Source organism: Calypte anna, chromosome 4 (genome assembly GCF_003957555.1).
Source record: "Calypte anna isolate BGI_N300 chromosome 4, bCalAnn1_v1.p, whole genome shotgun sequence".
Taxonomy (NCBI): domain Eukaryota; kingdom Metazoa; phylum Chordata; class Aves; order Apodiformes; family Trochilidae; genus Calypte; species Calypte anna.
Genome location: NC_044247.1, coordinates 13,703,702 through 13,729,172, shown reverse-complemented (window position 1 = coordinate 13,729,172; position 25,471 = coordinate 13,703,702). Strand labels below are relative to the sequence as shown.

The window sequence follows — 25,471 nt, the reverse complement described above, 5'->3', positions numbered from 1 at the left end:
TTCTGTGGTTTGGTAGAAAATCCAAATAGCCTAGCAAGCTGTCATGTCTGTTTGACCAAGCAGTAAATGAAATCGAGCTGCCCAACGTTCATGGCATTTTCTGATGATGAAAAGGAGTGAGCTGAGTCATTTTTAATCTCTGGGTGTGGCACCCACTCAATTTGCACAGAACTGGGGAATGTAAATAAGTCCTGTGAGGGCAGGAGAAGGAGAAAGAGAGAGAGATTATGTTGTATTTAACATTTGATTAATTTATTTGTCAAAGAACAACACGGTCACTGCTTCATTCTCCAGCACTTGGAAAGCAAAGCTGCTCTACTTTTTTTTTTCTTATGTTGGAGGGGGGGAAGCAAAAAATCCTGAATGCTCCTTGTGACATGTAGTTTGTCTAAGCAGGGGGAAGTAAAGATCCTAGGGAAATTATGGCCAAACATTTAAGTGAAGGACACAGCCAGATTGTTTGCTGATGTGAACTGGAAGAGCTCCACTGAACGCAGCCGCTGAGTTTTGCCACTTGATAAACCAGCTGAGGAGGTTTTGTGAATGAGGGGAGACACTCAATAAAACATGAAAACTTAATTATGCTTTCCTACCTCCACAAATAGGCTTCTATTTTATGAACAGGAGTTGGGCTTACTCATGCAAATACATCTGCAGTATCAGGGAGGTGTCTTGGGTGAATTAAAATGTGTTGGCATCAATAAGCTTTCTAAGATGGAAGGCATTAATATGATACAATTCCAAGCAGTGCTATGTCTTGTTTTCCATGTGAGCCATCAACAAGAACAAATATATCTGTAGAACTGAAAAAAAAAACCATTAGAAACCCTGCTCCAGAGTTTTTGATTATTCACTTCTTCATACCATGGCCCAATTCACATGAAGTACCTTAAATGTAAAGAATTTCTTCAGCACTGATGAAATTGAGGTGAACTAAAGTGGGATGCTCTAGGTTCTGATGCTGTTACTTGTGATGCAAAGTTCCTGCTGGTTTGAGTAGGCCTGTGGGAAACGTAACAGAAGAGTAAAAACCACCCAGGCAACTTGATGGCTGCAGATCTCAGTCCAATTTTATCACCATTGTCACGCTTTAGGTCCCCTTTTGAATTTCACCATTCATATTATGTACTTCACACATCAGCAACAAAAGGCAATTTTATGCAGGGTCTAAGAACTGGGTTTATTTAAATTTAGGAGTAAGAAAACACCTCTTCGGGGGTTAGTGGGTTGCCTGAAGTCCGAGTGACCTCCAGTGGCCACCCGTCTGTATCACAGCCCAGCAGGTTAAACCCTGCCAGCTCTGTGCAGCTCGGAAACCTCAGGCAGGAGCTGCATGGAGTGAGGTAGCATCTCCATAGTCCCAGATGTATTTCATCCAGCACCAGTGAAAAAGAGTCTAAGCAGGAATTCAGGAATTCAGGTCAAGGAATGAAAGCATTTGGAGTGAATAATTGTGCGGATTCTTACTTTTTAATTTATTGCACAGTGTTACTTCTTCCTCTTTTTTTTTTATTTTTTCTTTTTTTGTTTCATTTCTCTTTTTCTTTTTTTTCATTTAGGAGTATCTACAAGACAGTAGTGATGTCTTTCAATGGCTCTTAAACATCATTTGTTGCAGGTATGACTCTGATGGGCATCTGACCAACGCCACGTTCCCAACTGGGGAAGTCAGCAGCTTCCACAGTGACACTGAAAAACTGACACGAGTGGAACTTGATACTTCAAACAGAGAGAATGTCATCACAGCCACAAACTTCTCAGCTACCTCTACAATATATACTTTAAAACAAGGTAATGTGAGCATTTCTATTATTTCTTCCCTCATCTCATTACATTTCAGACTCTGGATGGGGCATTCTTAACTGTTTGCCACAAAAGGACTTTCCAATTAGTTCATTTGTTTCTTCCTTCTTTCAGTACAAATAGCTAAATATTAGTTATTCTTTTCCTGGGGACCAATTAGAAACAATCCACAAGCTTATTTTTGCCTCCTAGTAGAGTCCATTGGTGAGATTCTAGATATTGATACCTCTGGAGTCTCCAAGCTTTACGTGCTCCTTTCTCTTTCAGTATCTGGAGTACATAGAGTTGAGCTTTGTTATTCTAAGACATACTGCCCCAAAGAGTTGTACACTCTGCTGACATTTTAGCACTGAAAGCCTTGTTTGGGCAGTGGTATGAATTCTTTTTGGTAGTTCTGGGTCCTGGTGGCAGCACTTGTAGGAAGGAGGGAAGCATCACCCACCTCTGGTGCTGACTGCCTCGGGAATGAGATTTTTACCTTGACCTCTGTAGACATCACAATATTTCCCTGGCAATACCACATGTCTCAAAAAGAATTTCTTCTCTGTCTAATTCAGTCATTCAAGCTAAACACAGTTCTGTCAACAGGTCCCAGTGGGCTGAAATCATCAGAATATCAGGGGTCAAATCCCAGCCTATGGGTTTACATATGTCTAGGCTCTTTGTTCCTACTGTGGGAAATGTTCACAATGGAAATTAGGCCACATGTAATAAAAATCTCTTTAGATATGGGAAGTCCTAGAGGTTACATGTTGCAAAAATCACAGTACAGCTGGTGTGTGTTCAGCTCTCTGTAACCTGAACCCAACACAGCCAGGACAAAACCCTATTTGCACCTAACATTTGCTTCATGAATCTGGAGGTCTGAATTTTTCTCTGCTCCCTGTTTCTGGTTGTTCTTTTTTGACAGATAACACGCAGAATATCTACCGGGTCAGCCCAGATGGGTCTCTGAGAGTCACCTTTGCCAGTGGGATGGAAATCACACTTAACACGGAGCCTCATATTCTAGCAGGGGTTGTCAGCCCCACTTTGGGGAAGTGCAATATCTCCCTTCCTGGAGAGCACAACTCAAATCTCATTGAATGGAGACAAAGGAGGGAGCAGACCAAAGGCAATATCTCCACGTTTGAGAGAAGGCTCAGGGTAAGGCTTCCTCTTGTGTGAAGTGCAGTGTTCTCTTTGAAAGCCATTGGGCATAAAACATGTTGAAATGTTCTGCTTTGTAAGAAGAGCAGTGGAAAGTTTGTATCAGTGATGGGGCCCAGACAGGAATTTCAAAACCAGACGTTTCATCTGTGTTTGATTTTGGCCGTGAGACTTGACCTCAAGACATAATTACTCTTTTTCTTGCTCTCCTTTTTCAACTAAGAGCTTAATTACATCTTTGGAAGAAGCTGTGAGCAAAAGGCTTTGCACAGTTAACTCCAGCACAGCAGCAGAGTTGAAGCCACATTCTGCTTCTCCCAGGTCCAGCAACCCTCTTCCTTCTGGGGGGAAAAAACAGGTGCCAGACTCTGCCTAGGCTAGAGGAGTCTCTCAGGACAGACCTTTGGTGTCCTCACCCCTGTGTTTCCTGCAAGCCAGAGTTGTGCAGAGCCTCCCTGTGTATCCAGGCAGGCTCAGTATTCCCCTCTCTACCACTTGCTCTAAAAGCCCCTCACTCCCTCAGGCTGGGTTAGATGGCTCTAATAAAGTATTACTTTAACATTGCATCAGGGGTTTATATTTATCTGTCAGGAGAAGTCACAGATTACAATGACAGATGGTCAACATTCAGCATTTAATTAGGTAACACGAAGGCTCAAAGAGACTGCTGCCTTGCAGAACAGATTTTTTTTACAAATTCAGTTCTGGTTTTCACATGAATACACCTTAAAAGCCTTTACCAGTAGTACAACTGGGAATTTTTGTCTCAAAAATATTGCATTATTGACTACAACCTGTTTGGGTAGGTATAATCTCTGAAGGTACATCTGTTAGCTCTGAACACAGAGATGTTTATTAAAATCTCTGGATTGCCTTTTGGTTATGAGTTCCTATATATATTTTTTTTAAGTCTATCAGCAGTTTGGTTTTCAACCGTGCTGATCAGTCAGAAATACAAGATTTGGATGAGCTGGCCAGACTGGCTGCTGCAAGTGAAATACCTGTTTGACAGGACATCTTTCTGCTTTGACAGTCACAGTTACTTTATTAGGATCTTATGAGTGAGGAAAAGCTTTATTAAGGTTTTTCTTGCCCCATATGTAATGAAAATCCTAAATAAAAAGGATGTAGTCAATAATCAATTATGATTACATCGCCAGAGCCACGTTTTTCCTGATAGTTATATTTAAAAAAACTACTTTATCCTGCACAGTATTCCTGTTATGCTGTTTGTTGAAACCAATTACGTGTTCTTTTAACTCATTTTCATTTGCTTCTGATTAATCTTTCATATTGCCTACAAAAAAAAAAGAAAAAAAAAAGAAAAAAAAAAAAGGAAGTTCACAAATTGGTGAGGATTAAATGAATTCTGGCTGGAGGCATAAAATGTTGATAGAAATACTGCAACACTGAAGCTATCCAGAGCGCAACTGATTGACCCACCCCTGGATCAGTCTTTTGGTGCATGGAACCACTTGTGTACTCCTGCTTCTCCCTCTTCTTCTTCATCCAATGAAAGGATGGAAAGTGAAGGAGTCTATTGATTATTTTGATTGTGTCTTACATTCTCCATCCAAAAGTATCCATTAGCATCACAGCTGCTGAATATTGTATTATTATTTCTTTAAATTGTGTCCTTTGAGACCTACCCAAGCTCAAGGGGGATGATGGACTCTCCCTGCTGACTTAGAAGGACAAGGACAAGGCAGCTGCCTGGATTACAGTCTTTTCCCCTTTTTTGACTGCATGAAACTCTAGGACTGTCTGTCTGGGGGTTGTTGATGGTGGAAGGAGAAGATGTTCTGCTTATAGGATACACTATATAAATAGGCACAGTAGAAAGGGACAAATTGAGGATGAGAAGGGCCTCAGAGGATAGGTGACTCTTGGAGCACCTGGAGTTGAGCTTTTATGAACTCCATGGCTCCTGGAGTTCAGCTTTATTAGCACTGAGATGTTTGCATGGAATTCTGATGGAGGGGGGGAATTAGTGTGGGCAGAAGAAGCTGGAATGGTGCATCTGGCAAGGAATTTACAGAGCAGCAGAATATACCCAGAGACAGCTCTCTTTCCTTAGTGATTAAAAGGAAATATGCAGGACAGCAGGAGCAGAAATACCATTATATAGTGTGTTTGAAGCAGTATGGCAAATAATGAAAGGGATTTAGGGCTTACTGTTGACAGATCCTGCATGCTGCTGGGGAAAAAAATGTAGCATCATTAGAAGCCATTATGCTGGATGAGATTCTGATGAGACCTTCTGAAAACTTCCAGTGAGTTGTATTTAAAAAAGAAAGTTTTTCAACACTTAAATGTGCTATGACTGGCACAATAGGTGGTTTGTTAGAAAGCTTGCAATGTAGGGCAGAAAGAACTATGCTGAACTTTGAAAATATATGTAGAGAAAAGCTCTGGGGATTGGATTGGACTGGTTCTCAGTGGAAATGAACATTCTTGCAGGAACCCTCTGTTAAAGAAAAAGGAAAAAGAAAAAAAAAAGCAAAACAGCACAATGGAAGAGAACAAAAAAGCATTGAAATGAGGTACAAAGATATTACTTAGAGATCAGTCCTGTTATCCTCATGGAAACAAACAGCTCCAAGTGCTAAGAGGTACAAATTAGAAGGCACATAACTGGGAATGAGATAAAGGATGACCCAGTTGAAGTGAAGAAAGCTTTTCCTTCTCTACCTGGTCCTAATATTTTTAATTCTTAATCACAATTAGCAACCATCTTGAAAGCATGTAACTCTGTTAGGGTTGGGGCTTTTTCTCTTTTAAAATGCAGCCACTGTTACCATGTTCTGAATAATGCTGGAAATGTTGTGGTTTCAAAAGGGGGATTTTCACATGGTGTGAATTCCTGGCTGTAGAAATAGAACAGAAAGTGAGTAAGTTAACAGCAAAGCTATAACAGGCATCTAACTTTATCACAGCATCTAAATCAATGTGGGAAACAGGAATTAATCACAGGTTTCTTCCTTTAAGTGCAGAACTGCCTGCCCTGATGCTTCCTGAAAGTATATAAAGCAGTCTGTAGGCATGTATGCATTTTATATTAATAATAAATCTGTGTACAATCAGGCACTTTAACATCAATCTTAATCTAGCAAGACTTCTTTTTTATCAATTGAACTGCTATTTTAATTGACTTCTAAAAATGAAGCAAAGGCTGATGTTAAAACCAATGAGCATGATGCATAGTAATACACTGATTAAAATGCAGCTTCGTTCCCTCCTGTCTTTTGCATAACTTAGAAGAATTTAGCATTGGATGCAGTCCAGGTTTTATAACTGAATATCTATCAAATAGAAAATGGAATGCTTGGCCAGTCTTAGTTTTTATCTTTTTTTTTTTCCTACTAACAAAAAAGGAAGTGACTCACTGGCCTCAATTCAAAAGTCCTGCAGATAGAGGCTTTGACAGATATGTTTATTACTGCATTTAGGAAATTATCTCCCTGTATTTACCAGTCTTACAGCAAATTCTAATGATAGAACCAAGTACTCTGCCAGCATGTATCACTTTGTGTTGACTCAAATCAAAACACAGACAAGGAAATAATACAATTATCTCATCTGATTTACACATTGTAGGAAGTTGAGGTTTGAGAATGAAAATCAGAAGTGCACATTGATGTGATGAGATTACTTACACTTAACAGAGGTAGAGTCAACAAAGGGTTCAAAATATGTAATAAATTTATCTTTTTATGCACTAATTAACAGTGTTAAGTTAGCTAAATTTTCTTCCTATTTTCATTCTTCTGAAATTCTGACCCAACACTGCTTTCAGAAACCAATTCACCAGTTTTCCCTGGCCTGTACCAGAACTTTGAAATGAGACCAGAACCAGAAATGAGACCTGCTGCCCTTGTGTTGTCCTGCTTTTTCTTTAGAAGAGTGTTCAATTCAAATCTAATATTAAAAAGTAAACAAATGAGACATAAGATGTGGAATACAAGGGAGTAACACCCCCCCCAAAACCTTATTTTAACTTTATGAGCTTTCAAATACTGCTGCTATCCACTCCACTGATAATTCAGTTTGATTTTCATTCTTATTTGTTGTATTGTCCCTGAAATTTAGATTGCAAGCAATTTGCACTCAAGGCTTTCCTTTCCCCCAGCTGCATTCTAAAACAATAATAATTGAAATAAGAACATTAAATATGTATACAGACAGTGAATTAATATAAGCCAGGGTATATGCCCTGGTTGCTTTTCAGTTTTTTCACCATTTTACCACCTGAAGGATTTGTTTTCAGAAACTGTAAGACATTTGCAAAGAAATACAATAAACTGAATCCATCAGACTATATACAAGCAAACATAGTTGAGTTGAGCACCACATTTTACTTGGGCTCCTTAACTATCATTAGAGCATAAATTGTAATAGTAACAGCAGTCTACAGGGGTATATAGGTATTTTACAGCTATTGTAAATGAACACTATTAAAGTTTGACATGTGTGTATATAAAACCCCAGGAATGGTAGTTGAAGAAAGAACACCTGCTTCTTCTAGATTTCCAAATTATTTTGTGTCTAAAAACAGAAAGGGGAAAGAAAAAAAAAAATAAAAATTGTTCTTTCTAATCACTTCCACCATATAATCGTGGCTTAAATTATTAAACAGTTATTCCTAACCATCCACTTTACAGCTGTGCCTCCAGGTCTCAGAGAGGAGCAAGCAGTGTGCTGGGCTAACACCTGCACTGACACCCTCTCTGCTATGAGGAGTTTATTAATTGGAATAGATTAGTACAAGTGATTACATAAAATGCAGGTGATTAATACAATGAGCACAGTGAGCATTGATCTGAAAAACACAAGTCAGTGAACAAAATTTTATGGTTCCCTAAATTTTGTCCCTGATCTAAGTGGAATTTAATAGGGGTTACCCAGTGACTGAGTGATCTAAGGAGGCAGAGGATGAAAGCACTGGATAAATACATCTTATCTTCCCAAATTTGGCTCAGCTTGGGACTTGGTTTCAAACCAAGAATTGGGGTGCCCCTCTGGATTTTATTTTCCTCTTCGACCACAAAGGTCACTCTGGTATTCTGCTGGACACAGTGAGTTTAACAAATATTGCAGGTCCTAAATGGTGAGAGGGCTGCAAGAAAGAGCATGGCTGGCACCAAGGACCCCTGCCAAAAAGCCCTGGGAGTGGGGTGGTTTTCTGAAAAATGACAAGGTTCCTGGTGAGGAGTCTTTGGGAGCTGGAAGCAGAGGTCTTCCCTTTGTGGCAGCTGGTGTGGGCTATGCCAGAGCAGGAACTGAGCTGTGGATAGGGTACCTTTGTTAGTTTGTGGGCTTAACTACACATCTGCAACTGGAATCAAAAACATCTATCCACAGAAAGATGAAAGCTGAGAAGCAAGAGGGAAAACTTATTAAAAAGTGAGAGCAGAGGTAAGGGTTTACCATCAGGTAATGGGAAGCATTACAACACTGAATGCAAGCAGCATTTTGTTTGGTGGTCCTCCTGTTTTCCATCTAAGGATTTTCCTGTTTTCTTGTCTTAATAAGACCTAACTTTTCCATCATAATGTTAAACCACATTTTGGTTAGAGGTAGCACTGAAATGGTTGTGTTGTGTGTAATTAAGATGTATTGTTTTCTTACCTTCCTGTATCTTTTTGTTTAGGCCCACAACAGAAACCTGCTGTCCATTGATTTTGATCATACAACCAGAACAGGAAAGATTTATGATGATCATAGAAAATTCACTCTTCGGATTATGTATGACCAGACAGGTCGCCCAGTTTTATGGTCTCCCATCAGCAAGTACAATGAGGTCAATATCACTTATTCACATTCTGGATTAGTCACTTATATCCAAAGAGGAACCTGGACTGAGAAAATGGAGTATGATCCAAGTGGGAACATAATTTCCAGAACATGGGCAGATGGTAAAATGTGGAGTTACACATACTTAGAAAAGGTAAATAATTTTAAAAGTGGATTGTTGTACCAAATATTTATTTTGAAATATGCTGCCTCTTGCAAGAATATTTCAGAAAATGCATACAGTTAAAAGAACTTGATAAAAATGTCTCTGGATATGCTTAGACCTAATGTTACCTGCTCAAACCTGTCATAGTTTAGTTCTGAAGGAAGTTATAACACCTCAGATTTGTTTAACTGATAGGTAAAAATGACTTTTTTGTCTCAACCCAAGTGTAAGTGAACAAAGGACACTCTCATTGCTGAAAAAAATGTGTTGCCACTGTATAATACAATCAAAAACACAAAAATCACTGAAAAGAAGCTCTTCCCCCTCCACAGTTCTTTGAAGCCAAAATTACAAGCCAGTGATTATGAGCTTGCACCTGTTCAGTGTTGTGCTGTAAAAAGGGATTGATCCTGTGAGAAGAAAGATTACCTCAGTATTTATGAGGTTCATTTATGTAGGGAAACATTAATATGAAGTGAGTTACTTCTCTGCTTTTATAGTGACATTGTGTCTAAATTGCCTCAGTATTGTAATTTTCAATTATGTCTGTAGGGAATGGTCACAAGATGGGAGAATAAGTGTACAGACTCAGGAAGAACAGTGTCTCCTTCCTCTGTACAAGCATCTCATTTGGTCTTGTCCCTCAGCACCAAAAAGCCAATCTGTACTTTTAAAGCTTTCAGAACTTAGCATGAACCTTTTTTTTTTTTTTTTTTAATGACAACAACTTGGACTATCCAATATACCCAGACTTTGCAGAACATTTCCTCTGAACCTGATAACCACAGGGGAAGGCTAGGAGGGGGCAGGTGAGGTAAAACTAATAGGGAGTATTACACACAGAAAATCCAATTACTTTGAAGTTATTTATATATTAAAAAGTTTCAAATGTGTACTTCTAAGATAAACTTTGCTGTGTTTATTTTGAACGTATTTAAGCTTGATCCTCAAAAAACTTAAACCTAACCCAGAGAAAAAAAAAAATTATTGAGACTGGAATGCATAAAAATGTGACTCCTTCCTTGTCTGCACGCAGTATGGTTCTTGCATGTGTTAACAAGATTGGCAAACCCTAGAAGCTTCAGAAGGTTGGTTAAGATAAATTTGTCAGGGCTTCTTTTGTCTGCATGCTCTTCTGCAAATTGGAAGTAAACAGGCGTTTAGTACAGATTTCAAATATTTCAGCAATGTGCCTTCAGGAGGAATCTTTTATGTTCTCTCTGGGCCTAATGGACCATAATTTTGGAAAGATGTATGCTTCTTATCTTTCCGAACCATTTTGTGTGTTCTTAGTTTGCATGAGCTTATAAATAAACTCATATAACTTAAAAGTGTTATTCTACAAGTCAGTATTCTACTGGCCAGATCCTGATCTTGTAGAAGCCAATGGCAAAAGCTTAGTGGTTTAGGTAGCTGCAGGCTTGGGTTATGCTGGAAGTTGTCATTAAAATTACTGAAAGTCATACACACTGTGGACATAATCTTCCAGCTGTTTAATGTACTTTCCTCACTGAATGTTCCTTGTGCCAAAGACCAATTAATTCGCTGTCAAAATTAGACACTGAAATATCATTTTGTGGCTCCATTAAAGTCAATAACTCATTGTGTTAATTATGTACTGATTGCTAAAGGTTGTCTGAAACCTAAGACCCAGTGTTTCTTTTTATCAAAAAATCAATTATATCATTGCTTCCAACTCGTAGTTATTTAATTCTTCATTTTTTAGCACTTGATGACTTAATCATCTGTCTTCAAAAATCTCTACCCCTTCCAAAAATAGCCCAAATAGTTTATGTTTTAAAAAGCACTATGCTGGTAATAGCCCTGTAAATCATTTTTACTGATGCAGTTCAGTTCCTCTGGTTTTGGCCACGTTCTTCAGTTAGCTAAGGATGTTGTAAAACCTCCTGTATACTCCCAAGTTTGTTCCCAAAATCTTGCTGTTTGCCACCAGGAAAAGCAGCTTAAGGGATGCATGAGTATATGGGACAGAAATGACATCTAGTGGAGAAGCTCAGCATTTCTCTGTATTCCCAGTAGAGCTCCAAATAATTGCCACTGGCTGTTTGACTCCATCTACCATGTGGCATCAAGCAGTATGTGGCTGCTCTGGTTGCTTTTCTAGAAGAAGAGCTTTTGGGATGTTTTGTGAGCTACCCTCTGAAATCCTTTAAAACAATTAGAACCCAATTTGTGCCAAGGGTTGAAAAATCTATTGTAATACGAAGGATGAAATGGGAATTTTTTTTTTCCTCTTTATCATGTCCTCAAACAGGCAAAATCTCTTACCCTTGTACTGTCTGTCCTTATGCTTTCCTGAACAAAAGTGGAAAAACCACAAAGTGCTGTAAAAATGGCACACAGGGACACTAAAGTTACAATAGAGATGTTTCTGGTCTTGTTATTCATACCCTGTCAATGGCAGACAGCTTAAAAACAGGCCCAGGAGCAGTGGAGAGAGAGAGGCATCAGTGCTAAGAAAGAGTTCAGGCAGTGGTTTACTGCAGGGGGGGGAACTGATGACTGAAGGTGAAAACAAAATAAACACTCTGTGTGTGTTAGAAATGCTTGGCAGATCAGCAATAAAGCAATCAGGAAAAGGCTCAGTGCAAAGGTCTGCTGTCACCAGTTGGCAGAGAGGGACCTGCCAGTGGCATATGTTGGTGCTGGGTGGCTCAGGTACAGGTGACAGATGCCTTTCACCAAGGGCAGGAAGAAATACATCTTGGGAGGGCAGGGGGCCGGGGATGCAGAGAAGATAGCCAAGCCTTAGCCTATCTTTGGTCCTTTGAATAAGCCCCTGGGTTATTTGTCAGAGTTGAGTGGCTCAGGGCCAGTGTTACTTAACACATTGCAGGGCTGAGCTCTCAGTGTTTTCTTCCCAGAGATGATTTTTCAGCTTAGAGGGGGGAAAAATTGCCTTTTCTTGTGATTTCTTTCTCCAATGCTTTATGAAAAAAATGGTCACATTGTTCCTCATAAGACATTGGTCTGCATGATCATGCAGAAGCCTGACAAATTTGCTTATGTGCCTGGCAGGTTCAGACCATGGGCTAAGAACTGGGCAGTGTCAGCTCAGACAGAGTGGAAGGATGAGCAGTGCTCTGGCCCAGCCAGATTTACTTACTGGAGCTGGAGAAGGCTACAAAGTTCTCCCCTACGTTTTCACTCTGTGTTTTCAATGTGCTTGTTTCAAGAGTGGCTCTTCACCAGTGGGCTTGTGCTCTGTGACACTGGGACTTTGCACATGACTGGTGAAAAAATTCACAGGAGCCAAAAATTAAATTTGCACAGAAAAAAAAATAATATCTGAATGCTTCCACATTCAGCTGCTAAACAAACACACCAGATGTCATTGACCAGCCACAGTAAACCAACACAGGGCAATGACCTGCATAGAAATCATGCTTTTTGTAAACATTAAAAAACAGAGATTGATGTAGTCACACCGAAGAACCTGCAGACTTATTTTAATTCATCTGTAAGCACAGAAATACTGTGACCTCTGGGGCAATGTGCATTTTAGACATACAGGAAAAGGGGGTAGGCCTGTGCTATGCAGAGTACCACTAAAAGCTCAACGCTGTCTACAGCTCATTGAAAGTTTCCCCTTTCCCCCTTTTGTAGAAACATCTGCTGATGCAGATTCTCTGCCTGGGTGTTAGGGAGGGGTTCCCTGTGTTTTGCTCCTTGGGAGGATGACTTCAATATTTCAAAGCAACCTAGCAAGTCAGCATGAGGCTGAAATGTTACTGAGAACCACATCTGCCTTCCAGTTTTGGACTTAATCTCCTCCTGGTTTGTACCACCTTGTTGGCCAGTTCTCCTGGAGCCAAAAGCTTCACTCCTGCCAAGGGCAAAAGCAAAACAGGCAATCGGACAGTGATTCATAGAATCATAGAATCATAGAATCGACTGGGTTGGAAGGGACCTCAGAGATCATAAAGTCCAACCCTTGATCCACTACCGTTGCAGTTACCAGACCATGGCACTGAGTGCCACATCCAGTCTCTTTTTAAATATCTCCAGGGACGGAGAATCCACTACTTCCCTGGGCAGCCCATTCCAATGTCTGATCACCCTCTCGGTAAAGAAATTCTTTCTAATATCCAACCTAAACCTAATTTCCTAAATTAAACTAAACCTAAGTTAAACCTAAATTCAAAAGCTCCTTGCCCTTCAGGCACCCGTTTAGTTGAACAATCACTTGCTTTTTGGGCCACTTACCCTCTCATTCCTCTCTGCTTGCAGTCGGTGATGCTCCTCTTGCCCAGCCAGCGCCGCTACATCTTTGAGTACGACCAGTCCGCCTACCTGCTCTCTGTCACCATGCCCAGCATGGTGCGCCATGCCCTGCAGACCATGCTGTCCGTGGGCTACTACCGCAACACCTACACCCCTCCAGACAGCAGCGTTGCCTTCATCCAGGATGTCACCAGAGACGAGAGGCTCCTGCAAACGTTGTACCCAGGGACGGGACGCAGGGTCCTCTATAAATACACCAAACAGTCCCGGCTTTCCGAGATCCTTTACGACACTACTCAAGTCACCTTCACCTATGAGGAATCTTCCGGGGTTATTAAAACAATACACTTGATGCACGATGGGTTCATCTGTACCATCAGATACAGGCAAACAGGTTTGTGTGGCTGTGACTGCTTTGCTGAAGTTTTTGGCCCTGATCTTGCACTCACCTGGCACGAAATGCTGTTATTTTTATGTCTGCAAGTTCTTATAGTTTATGTTTCAACAGCAAAATACATGCATGCCTCTCTATGTCTCTGTCCATAGGTGTATATAGCTGTCCTGTTTGAAATACAGTTTTCTTTTTATTGCTTGGTATGGAATAGCTCTTATAATGTTTGATTGTTTTTATTTCACCGGGTGGATCTTTGCTGAATACTAAATCAACTTGGTTTATTGTCTATATTTTCCAGTTTCCCTGTTTATAACATAATCCAACATAAATTCAAAGGGACTGATTATGTAAGGAAGGAAGTCACCACGTAAAATGAATTTAGTTTAGAATTATCTTTCAAGTAAATAGGAAACGTAATTATGAATAAAATAGCATTCATTTAAACAAATGTTAATAAAATATAAGTATTTTGTAAAGCAAGCATTAAGAAAGGTTTATGGGAGAGTAATCTAACATACTCTTAGTTAATGGTACTTTCTGAGACAGTTAAGAGTATATTTGGGTTCATCGCCAGTCTGTGCTTGGTCTCTAGCATAAAGATACCATGGTCGTAATTCATTCTTTTTCTTTCTTTTTCCTCTTTCCCCCATTTGTTTTGGACAGGCCCACTTATTGGCCGCCAGATCTTCCGGTTTAGTGAGGAGGGGCTTGTGAATGCCAGATTTGACTACAGCTACAACAACTTCCGTGTCACCAGCATGCAGGCCATGATAAACGAGACGCCGCTGCCCATCGATCTCTACCGTTACGTCGATGTCTCCGGCCGGACCGAACAATTTGGGAAGTTCAGTGTCATTAATTATGATCTGAACCAAGTGATCACCACCACCGTGATGAAACACACCAAAATTTTCAGTGCCAACGGGCAGGTGATCGAAGTCCAGTACGAAATCCTGAAGTCTATCGCTTACTGGATGACCATCCAGTATGACAACATGGGCCGCATGGTGATTTGTGACATCCGTGTGGGTGTGGATGCCAATATAACGAGGTATTTTTATGAATATGATGCTGATGGGCAACTTCAGACTGTGTCTGTGAATGATAAAACTCAGTGGCGCTACAGCTACGACCTTAATGGCAACATCAACTTGCTGAGCCACGGAAACAGCGCTCGCCTCACTCCCCTGCGGTACGACCTGAGGGATCGCATTACCAGGCTGGGAGAAATTCAGTATAAAATGGACGAAGATGGTTTTCTCAGGCAAAGAGGAAATGAGATCTTTGAGTACAACTCTAATGGTCTGCTGAACAAAGCCTACAACAAAGTGTCTGGCTGGACTGTGCAATATTGTTACGACGGTCTCGGAAGACGAGTCGCAAGCAAATCAAGCTTAGGACAACACTTACAGTTCTTCTATGCTGATCTCTCCAACCCAATCAGAGTTACTCACTTGTACAACCATAGTAGCTCAGAAATAACATCTCTGTATTATGATCTTCAGGGTCATCTCATTGCAATGGAATTAAGCAGTGGAGAAGAATATTATGTTGCCTGTGATAACACTGGAACGCCTCTAGCTGTATTTAGCAGTCGGGGCCAAGTCATAAAAGAGATTTTGTACACCCCATATGGAGAGATCTACCAGGACACTAATCCAGATTTCCAGGTTATCATTGGTTTTCATGGCGGGCTCTATGATTCTCTTACTAAATTAGTTCACCTGGGTCAGAGGGACTATGATGTCATTGCTGGGCGGTGGACGACACCAAATCATCATATATGGAAACACCTGAATGCTGTCCCACAACCATTTAATCTCTACTCATTTGAAAATAATTACCCAGTTGGCAGAATCCAAGATGTTGCTAAGTATACAACAGGTAAAAGTAACATATTTCTCACAAAGATACAAATTTTGGTGAAATTCTGGTGTGGGTTCAAGGCTCCAGAAATCTTTTGCATACATCCAAAGTTAATGCTTAGCTCTAGTTGTATGCAGGTTAAAGTCATCTCTTCTATAGATATCATCTTACTGTGCTGTATAGGTCCTCTGTAGCCTTTATGGTAACAAAGTAAATAATTAATAGTTGTTTCTGCTGCTTTTCTAAGAGCTAAAATTAGAGGAAGAATGGAAGCAGCTTAATTTGAATTTTTTCCATTACAAATAGATAGAAGGTGCCCTATTGCTTGGACTATTGCAATGCTTTTTATTCAAATAATTTGCTACAGTAAATGCTGTAGCCAGCATGAAAATATAAATGGATGTGAAATCATTATTTCTGCATAGATGAGACTTCTGCAGACTGCCCTCACTTTTCCTAGGATTTGTGTGCCTTATTGCCAGCATCCTCTCCTTGTTGTTTTGTAGACATTGGAAGTTGGTTAGAGCTGTTTGGTTTCCAGTTGCACAACGTACTACCTGGATTCCCAAAACCAGAGATAGAAGCTTTGGAGACAACATATGAACTTCTACAGCTCCAAACAAAAACCCAAGAGTGGGATCCTGGAAAGGTGAGCAAAAACTGAGTTCAGCTGCTTCTATCTCTTAATTAAGAAATATAATTGGAAAATATTGGAGACCAAGAAAACATCATGACTATCTTTCAACATATTAGCCAAGGCCAACAGGCTGACCATGCTAGAAGCTTTAATGTTCTCCCAATATGTGCAGGCATCAGAGCAGAGTTTTAAGGAGATGCTTGTATGAGCACAGAGAAGAAACTTTTCAGTCATTTAGAGATAATACATCCAAATTTGAGGGGCAGAATAGGCAAAAGTGTTTGTCTCAAAATTATAAAAGCTGCAAAATAATCTGTGGAAATAAAAAATTAAAACCACAGATTTTCATTTCTGTTATAAAAGATGCCATGAGAGGTGTAAAATCACTGAGGGTATAAACAACTTTACAAGTCTGTAACTCTGACTAATTATTGCAGGAAAACCAAAGTGTTGCTATGGATTTGTAGGGGAATCTGTAAACCTCAACCTTGCTCCAGGGTTTATTTTCATTAAAGAAGAGCCAAGCAGCAGCTGTCAGGTCCTAGCAATCAGTGTAGCTGCAACAAGACCGAACACCAATATTCTAAGCAGTTGTTCATGTTTTGCATTTGACCATATGAACGTATTTTAACAAAGCAACATGATTTTGCAAAGAAAGATGAGAGGGAAAAGACAGCTTTCCTTTAATGCTGCTGGGAAAAGGAAGTGTCCGTGTTGTGAGTTCACACTCTCTGCCTTTAACACACATTGTTTCCCAGGTACCAATGTCTGCACAAAGCACAGAGGGCTGGGAGGTCAGAGCTTGTTGCACATATAGGAGCATGTCCATGTAAAATTGTTGCTGAGATACTAAAGAAGCTATTACAAAGGCACAGCAAAGGTGTAGTGTTAAAAGATTGTGAGGTTTTGTTTTTTTTTTAACCTCAATGGGGAATAAGATCTACAGATCCAATGTACTTGCTTGCTTCCTATTGTTCTAGTGTCTGGAGACCTTCACAGCCTTCTTTCCTTAAAGAGAGGGCTAGAAAAACTGTTATTGTTGTTTTACAGAGGACATAATGAAACACATAGAGACTAAGCATAGAAACAGCTTTGAGCTTGGGCTTTCTCACACCTGCAAGTTGAAAGATCAGCTGGCAGAGTAACAATTTGAAGAAGGGAGGAAGAAAAATCAGGAAGAATAAATGCGAAACATAGCATTTGTGATAAAAATTCTCCTTTTGTTTTCTAGAAACTGAAGAGTCCAAGAGACAGAAAGCAATACTTAGGGCAATCAGAAAGCCTGTGTGTATCCCTGAGCTCTGTAGATGCTTTACAAAGAAATTGAAGATCCATTCTAAGCAACTACGAGATTAGTAGGGTCTGTGAAGCACTATAATGAACTTACAAGATGCCTCTCCTGCAAACTTGATGGTTATTTTCTTTTCCAGACTATCCTGGGTATTCAGTGCGAGCTACAAAAGCAACTCCGCAACTTCATATCCTTGGACCAGCTTCCTATGACCCCCAGATACAGTGATGGGAAATGCTACGAGGGAGTGAAGCAGCCAAGATTTGCAGCTGTTCCTTCAGTCTTCGGAAAAGGCATCAAGTTTGCTATCAAGGATGGCATAGTGACAGCCGACATCATCGGGGTGGCCAACGAGGACAGCCGGCGCATCGCCGCCATCCTCAACAACGCTCACTACCTGGAGAACCTGCACTTCACCATCGAGGGCCGAGACACCCATTACTTCATCAAGCTGGGCTCTCTGGAGGAAGACCTGACCCTGATTGGCAACACGGGGGGACGACGGATCTTGGAGAACGGGGTCAACGTCACGGTGTCACAGATGACTTCCGTCATCAGCGGCAGGACTCGGCGCTTTGCTGACATCCAGCTCCAGCACGGCGCCCTCTGCTTCAACGTCCGCTACGGAACCACGGTGGAAGAAGAGAAGAACCATGTCTTAGAGATAGCCAGGCAGAGAGCTGTGGCTCAGGCCTGGACTAAGGAGCAGAGACGGCTGCAAGAAGGGGAAGAAGGTATCAGGGCGTGGACAGATGGAGAGAAACAGCAGCTTTTAAGCACCGGGAGGGTGCAAGGCTACGATGGATATTTTGTTTTATCTGTGGAGCAGTATCTCGAACTCTCTGACAGTGCCAATAATATTCACTTTATGAGACAGAGTGAAATAGGCAGAAGGTAACAAAGAAAATCTCTGCCTTTGCGTCACCAAAGACTGCCTGTTTTTAAACGTAAAATGGTTTATTGTATTGTTTTTTTCTAGATCAGAACTCTGTATATATAAATATAAAGGAAAAAACATATCCAACTGCCTTTAAATGTGACAGAAGATGGTATTTTAATATTGTTCGTTTAACGAGATGACAGTGACGATTTTTAGTTCTTGTGTGGCAGTATTCAAAAATTTCAGAAGCAGAGTCCTGAGAGCTGAGGGGCGCGGGCGGCGCGCGGGGGGCCTGGGGTGATCCCGCACATCTCTGTGGGGTGGGGGGAGCACAGCCTGCTCTGCCTTCTTCTAAAGAAACACAACTTTTTTTGTTGTTGCTGTTGTTGATTTAACAATTCACCAGTTCTTTAAAAGGTTACAGAGCCTGATTCTGCAGCCTGTGTTTACTGAGGAGTTTTTAGCCCGGTGAGAGTTCCCCCAAGTTTAAAGGTTTGCATACAGAAACCAGACTGGGTATGGAAACTTGTAGTTGCTCGCCAACCCTACACATGTCATTCCTCACAGCTATGACCTAAGGGATTTTCTAACCTGGGAAACCCAGCTTGTATGGGATACAGTATGAAAAGTCTGTCCCCTGGGGCCTTCGTAGCCGCCTTTCAACCACACGGTGATGAACACCATGTTGTGTCTACTTTTGCACGTGGGATCCTCCCCCCCAGGGTTTCCTTCAGAGTCCAGCAGCACATGTAGAGCTGCCTGTCATCCTGGCAGAGGGGAGCAGGGTAGCACCTGGTACTGCTGGGCTTCAGCCAGGAGTCAGAGGTGGCCACCAAAGAGCTTGGTGAGCGCCACGGCCAACGGGAGTCTCTTCATTGACATCAGGATGTTCCAGGCTGGGTTTAAACTCGGTGCTTTTGGGACAACCCTTGTTACCCAGGTGGTACAGATCCAAGCAAGCCATGCAGGGTCAGTCCCATCCATAGTTGTTGGGCCAGAACTCATCTCTTCACAGATCACTTGGAAATTGCAGTGTTGTTTGGCTTTAGGCATCGTGTTCTTTCATCTCAGATTACTAATCCTGTTGTCGTATTACTCATTGTTTTCAAGCCTGAAGAAGACCGGTGGGTTGGGAGTTGATGAACCCAAGTGTGGATAGTAAACATGTCAATAAACTTAGAACATTTTGGGGATGACTCTTCACTTTTCAGCTCAATATCTAGAGCACATAGAAAAGCATTATATTGCATGGGCAGAAATTTTTATTTCCCAAGGTATCATGCGCTGCTGGCACAGTTATTTCATAGCAGAGTAGGTGATCCTTCTTTCAGCTTGTTGTTTTTACAAGACCTGATTATTGGGAAGGGGAGAGAGGGAGGGCACGTGGGCAGGGGGGGACATGTAAGCAGATTTCCTTTACTGACTTTCAGAGGGAGCTAGAAGTCTTGTTATAGAGCCTGTGTATCCGTAACAGTGATGTTATTGCACATTTCTTTCAAAAGAGACATAGTAAATATATTGAAACAATTTCTGCTCAGATTTACTAAAGCCAACAAAGTGCTTTCTTTGTCTTTTTTCCTGTCTTTCCCGTTTTCTTTTGTTTTCCTCTTGTTTTTGGGCAAGTGGAGCAAACTGTACCAAAGTTAGAGATGAGCCTGAACTGGTGACTTGAGACCTGAATCCCTCCAAGGGTTGGGACTTGGGTCTCAGCCTTACAACATTATCCTCTCTTCCCATATTCCTTCTGCTCCCCTGGGAGCCAGAGCAGCTTTGGGGGGTGCAGGATCAGGCTGAGTGAGAGCCTGGCTCCTAAAAACCTCCCTCTACTTCCTATCCCGGGGGGAATTGTGGACCAAAATCTGCACACACATTTTGATCGGGCTCATCATTAACTAGTGTACAGCTTTGGGAGCTGACAACACCCAGGTTGGACAGCTCTGATTTCCATAATTTTCCATACAATTATGGAGAATTTTATTAATCTCCACACCAGCCTAAAAATGGACCTTCTAATCCTTGAGCCTCTAATAAGCTTTTAATCAATGGAAGAAAAATTTATGAATTGTATATAGAGAGTGCATTCATAAATGTGATGATGTATTTTATCACTGATCCAAGATGTCAATATTAGAGTCTATTTTACTTATATTTTAAGCAATTATACTTTTTTGCAATTCACTAATGAGGTATCATTGTCAAACTGCTTTAAATATCCATTATAAACAAATATTTGAAGCCGTTAGGATTACCTTGAACTGTGCATTTCTAGTAATACATATTTAGTTAGCTTGTGCCTTTAGTTTCTTAAAGTTATATTTGTATTATATGCAGGAAATGCACTCTGTATTACCTACAGCTGTGGTTTTTAATACTGCCTTGATTACTGTTGTTCTCATATTATGCCAAAAGGTCAAAGAGTGAAATGTGTTACAAGTTTGTCATGGGAAGTCAAGTTGGCATTTTCCCAGTCTAGGTGAAGTCTAGGTTACATTTTTTGAATAATATTTATTATGAGAATATGTATGTATAAAGAATCACATGGCATTACATGGTCTGGTTACAAAGGCAGCAGAATGACTTCAGCCTAAGAAGTGTCAGAACATCAGGAAGCAAAAAAAAAAAAATAATTTTGTGGTGAGATGAGAGTGTTAAAGAAATTATTTATTCCTGAAAGAGCACTGGAGAGTGAAGTTGTAGCCAGGCAGCACTGATTCGTGAGAACTATCACAAACAAATAGCTTTGGACCATCTTATTTGTGAACAACCTCAGATGGAGGCAGGGAGTATTTCAGTCTCCATTTTTTCCCTAGTTTTTCAGTGTATTTTTTTGTACTTTTTTTTTCTTTTTTCTTTTTTTTAATTTAGCACTATAGCCTAGGAACCCAAATGAGGGGAGAAAAAAAATTTAATGTTATTTAGGTCAGTTAATTTGATGCTAGCGTTCTGCACTGCAATGTTTTAAAAGTAAAATAAATAAAATAAAATAAAATAAAATAAAATAAAATAAAATAAAATAAAATAAAATAAAATAAAAACCACTATTGCACACTATCCTGTAGCAAAGTACCTACCATGAGAATTATGTGCTATATTTTTTATGACAGCCAAACAAATAGTGCGTACAAGTAACGTTTCCTTTGCTTTCATATTTATTTAGCAAATCTAGACCATTTTCAAAGGTATAAATATATATAGATAGATATCTATGTAGAACATAGCCAAATAAATATATATCTGAACTGGTCAATGTACAACTTGGTATACACAGCCCAGCTGGTTTGGTTTGAGCTCTCAACGTCCTCAGTTGAACCCCAGCAGGTAGACCTAGCCTCCTGTTAGAGCCACCCCCCAACCTGCCGAGTCCCCTCTGTGCCACCACCAGGGCCTTGGCCACTTTTTTCCAAGGGGAGCAGCAGCCACGGGAGCTGCTGGGAGCCCGGGTGTGGGTCCAAAGTGAAGGGAAAGGAATTTAGGCAGAGGAGCTCCTGATGCAGTCTGAGCAAAAGCAGGAGGGCAGATCCCAGCTGGGCGATGCTCAGCTCAGGCTGCCCCCACAGCCCTGAGGGTTTTCCCTGGCAAACTCTGACTGTTACTTAAACCCATCCTTGATACAAAACATTACTGGGTGGAAAGCACCCAGCCCGTGGGAGGAATTGCTCCGGAACTGGGAATGGTGGAGTCGGACTCACTGTGGATTTGTCCGGGCATTTCTCACCTGCCATTATTTGTCTAAGGAAATGTGTTTGACAATTTCCAGTTTTTTCCTTAGATCTCGTGGTGGACTTTAGCCTTTTAATAAATGTTAGTATATCAGATCGTGTCCTTGACAGTATTTTACTTGTATGAAACATTAAAATCTTCATAATCTTCAGGCAGAAGTGTCAATAAACAAGGAAGAGAAGCATAGCATACTATATATGTCAAAGTAATGTTCCTTTTTAGCTTTCTCATCAACAGTAAAAAATGTTTACAATGTATGCCAAGATCTTCAGTTTCTGTCTAACACCAGTTAGAGGTTCTGATCTTACAGAAATTGTGTTTTAATGGCCTCAGCCTCGTTGCTAGGAAACAATAGATCCCAATTTTTTTATTCCTGCTCTAACTCCTGTGCTGAATAGTGACTGGATACTGTACAGGTTTATGTTATATGGCTGCAGTTAAATGGTCTGATGCATTTTGCTCTGGGTTTCAGACCAGAAGCATGCATTTTCTACAAGAACATCCCAGCAACACGCTGTAAATATTAAAAGTTAATATATTATGTGTCGATATTTGCAAAAGAAAGTACTTTGACTATTTCATTTTTTAAAAATAAAGGTGCAAACTGATGGCGTGTGGCATTGTCTTTGTTTACCCCATGTATTTGGGATTTTTTGGTTGTGTCAGTACAAGGTGCTTCCATACGGACAGCCAGATAAGGGCTTCAGGTTGATTCAGAAATTGTGCTGCAGGGGGTTGCTAGCAAAATACAATTTTACTTGCATGAACCAAAGTTCATGTGTCTAACTCTGCAGGTTAAATCCGAGGCAGGTTCCCTGCACAAGTTACAACATTTCTTTAGAAAGAAACATGAGAGGGAAGGAAAAACACTGCTCAATGCCTTTGTGTTCCCAAGAACTGAGTGGGTGAAGTCAATGGTTGTGTTAGGGGAGGAAGAGCAAAGTTTAAGTACCTGCAGGTTCTGTAGAGCTGCCTCGAGCAGATGGTGATGGCTGACTCTGTGTATCCAAAGTGTCTGTGAGGAAAAATTAAAAGCCCAGCACATGCAGCAGAGAGGAGGAGATGGAAGGGGCAGAAGAAGTGTTCAAGGCTAAGGGTAAGGTTACCTGGGGGAAAATCAATGGGAGCAGCTGGGCATTAACCCAGCCAGAAGGCTGAGGTTGTGTTGGCTGGATAACAAGGAGGTGAGACCAAAGGGATGCTTTAGTAGAAAAGGGAAGAAAACCATCCTGGGAGCAGATATTGATTTTGTGCTGCAGGACATCGGGGGGTTGGAGCTGTGGGAGTTGGGGCACCCAGGGGAAGGGGGAGCAGAGGGATGGGGCAGAGGAACTGCAGGAGCAAGAGGAAGGGACCCAGTGTGGCTGCAGGGGTGTTGGGAAGGAAGCAGCAGGTGATGCAGATATCACCTGGGAAGTCAAGCCCACAAAATGTGGCTGCTGCTCTCTGGAAGGAGCTGTAGCTCTTCACACTTCAGTCAGCACCATGGAATCTGTATCATTTCCATATTTCTGTAAACAAACATCGACTCCTCTTCCCATGGCGCTCGTGAGATTCTCTCTGTGGATCCACCTTGTTTAAGCCTACAGCAATTCCAGACCCTAGAGCACCCAAAAGGAACACCACAAACAAGCCTCTCTCTTAATAATTTACATCAGAAACTGAACCAACAGTCTCAGCTTTAAAAAAAAATTAAAAATGGCACCTTCTGGCCTATTTTATGCATTTTTTTTTTTTTTTTAAGAAGATGCACTTCTGGAGTCAGCTGCTGCTCTTGTGCCACAGGACTTGCATAGGCAACACTGACAGCCTCAAGTCACCAGGACACTGCCATAGGAAAGAGCCCTCCAGCCAAATCCTTCCCATATTTCTCCCCACCACACTGCAATCATCTGCCAGGAACCACTTCCAAACAAACCTTTCTCCGCTCCCAAACAAACCTTTCTCCGCTCCCAAGAGAAGCCAGAAGTTTACTCCATGCTGGAAGTGGGCAGCTCAGCACCTCCATGGCTGACGTGCTGAATTATGCAACAACTGAAAGAAAACAGCTTTTAAATATTTTATTAAAGAGTAACTCACGCTGAATCTGGCACTGGAGTAAGGAAGGATGCTTGTTTCAATCAACAAGTGGGTGTAACAAGGAGGTGCAGACCAACACATGTACACAGAGTGTACATGTGGCTGGTCAGGAGGCCAGGCTACTTCACCACAAATGATTTTGTCCTTCACTTAAACAGAAACCAAGTAGTGCACTGAAATTGTCACAGTCTGGCTGTGGTATTGCCCACCTCTCCTTGTTACCATGGGGCTCTTTATTTATTGCATTTAGTCCCATTGGTGGGTTATAGGAAACCTGATGTGCTTCACAGAAAAAAAAAAAAGGAAAAAAAAAAGAAAAAGAAAAAAAGAAGGTTTGTTGCTTGTTCTTTCTCATTTGCACACTTCCAGGAAAAAAAAAAGTTAACCCTCCCATCTGTGTTAAGTGAGCAGGACAGCCTTGCTGAATTCTGCACTCACAGACCAGTAGCACTGCTGGTGCTCACATCCAGCATGCCTTGAGGGAGATGGGAAAAAAAAGAAAAAAAAAAACCCAAAAAAATAACCCAGGATGCCAACAATTAAGGTTGAGGGTTTTTTTTTAAATGTGCAGGCCAAGAAGGATCCATTAACCCCCTCAACCCCTCCCACCCCCAAGGTAAGGATCCTGTATGCAGGTACAAATACACACTGGCATCCTTGCATCCCACTGCCTTGGGAGGAAACATTTCCTTCCTTCCAAGCTGTGCCATTAAATTCTTAGCTAGGGCAACCCAAAGGTGGCTGACTATAAAATGTGAAAGCCTTTTGTATTGTTGTTTGTTTGGGTTGATTTGGGTTTTTTTTTTTAATTTTTTTTTTTTGCAGTCCATTTGCAAAGACTGTTGCTCTTGTACTCAGGAAGGAAGGAAGCCTGGGTGAACTCACAGGTCCAGTTGTGTGGGGTGAAGAATGCCCAGTGGTGGCACAAACCCATCAGCCAGAGCAGATGCTTCCCCCTCACAGACAAAACACAGGACCAGGGCTTGGAAATCAGTGGGAAGCCTCCTGTTTCTGCTTCAGGACTCTTGGTAGGAGCTGTATGAAAGACAGACACAGAGCCCACCCAAAGCAAAGACTCTTTAATGTTAGCAACTTAACTAAGGCTGTAACAGGGGACTTGCCCAGTTCAGCATAATGAGAAGAAAGCAGAGTCCAAGGTTAAGTCATGTAACATCAGTAACTATTAACTAGGAAATAATGAAGTGAAAAATATTTTGTACAAATAATAATAAAAAAAGACACACTCTTTAGTAGTTGATAGATTTTAATATTCTCTTAGAAAGAAAAAAGACATCTAAACATATTCTGAAACTTAAGACCTAAACTTTGAGTTAGAAATCCTACAAAATGCACATTTCTGCTAATGTTACAAGAAAACTCACAGAGTTATATAAACTGTTCTGTTCTAGAGCATGGACTAGAGGAGACACTGACAGATATGTTCATGG

At 41.0% G+C, this 25,471-nt stretch overlaps 1 protein-coding gene across 1 annotated transcript in view; it reads left to right on the top strand.

The window, feature by feature from the left end:
• Positions 1-18,242, top strand: part of TENM1 (teneurin transmembrane protein 1) — a 228,218-nt gene extending 209,976 nt beyond the window's left edge. The window contains exons 24-30 of the mRNA XM_030448930.1: positions 1,619-1,791; positions 2,714-2,949; positions 8,603-8,899; positions 13,163-13,550; positions 14,214-15,434; positions 15,923-16,065; positions 17,484-18,242. Coding sequence (XP_030304790.1) covers positions 1,619-1,791; positions 2,714-2,949; positions 8,603-8,899; positions 13,163-13,550; positions 14,214-15,434; positions 15,923-16,065; positions 17,484-18,242 — 3,217 coding nt within the window. The remainder of the gene's footprint in view (positions 1-1,618; positions 1,792-2,713; positions 2,950-8,602; positions 8,900-13,162; positions 13,551-14,213; positions 15,435-15,922; positions 16,066-17,483) is intronic.
• The last annotated feature ends 7,229 nt before the right edge of the window (positions 18,243-25,471 follow it).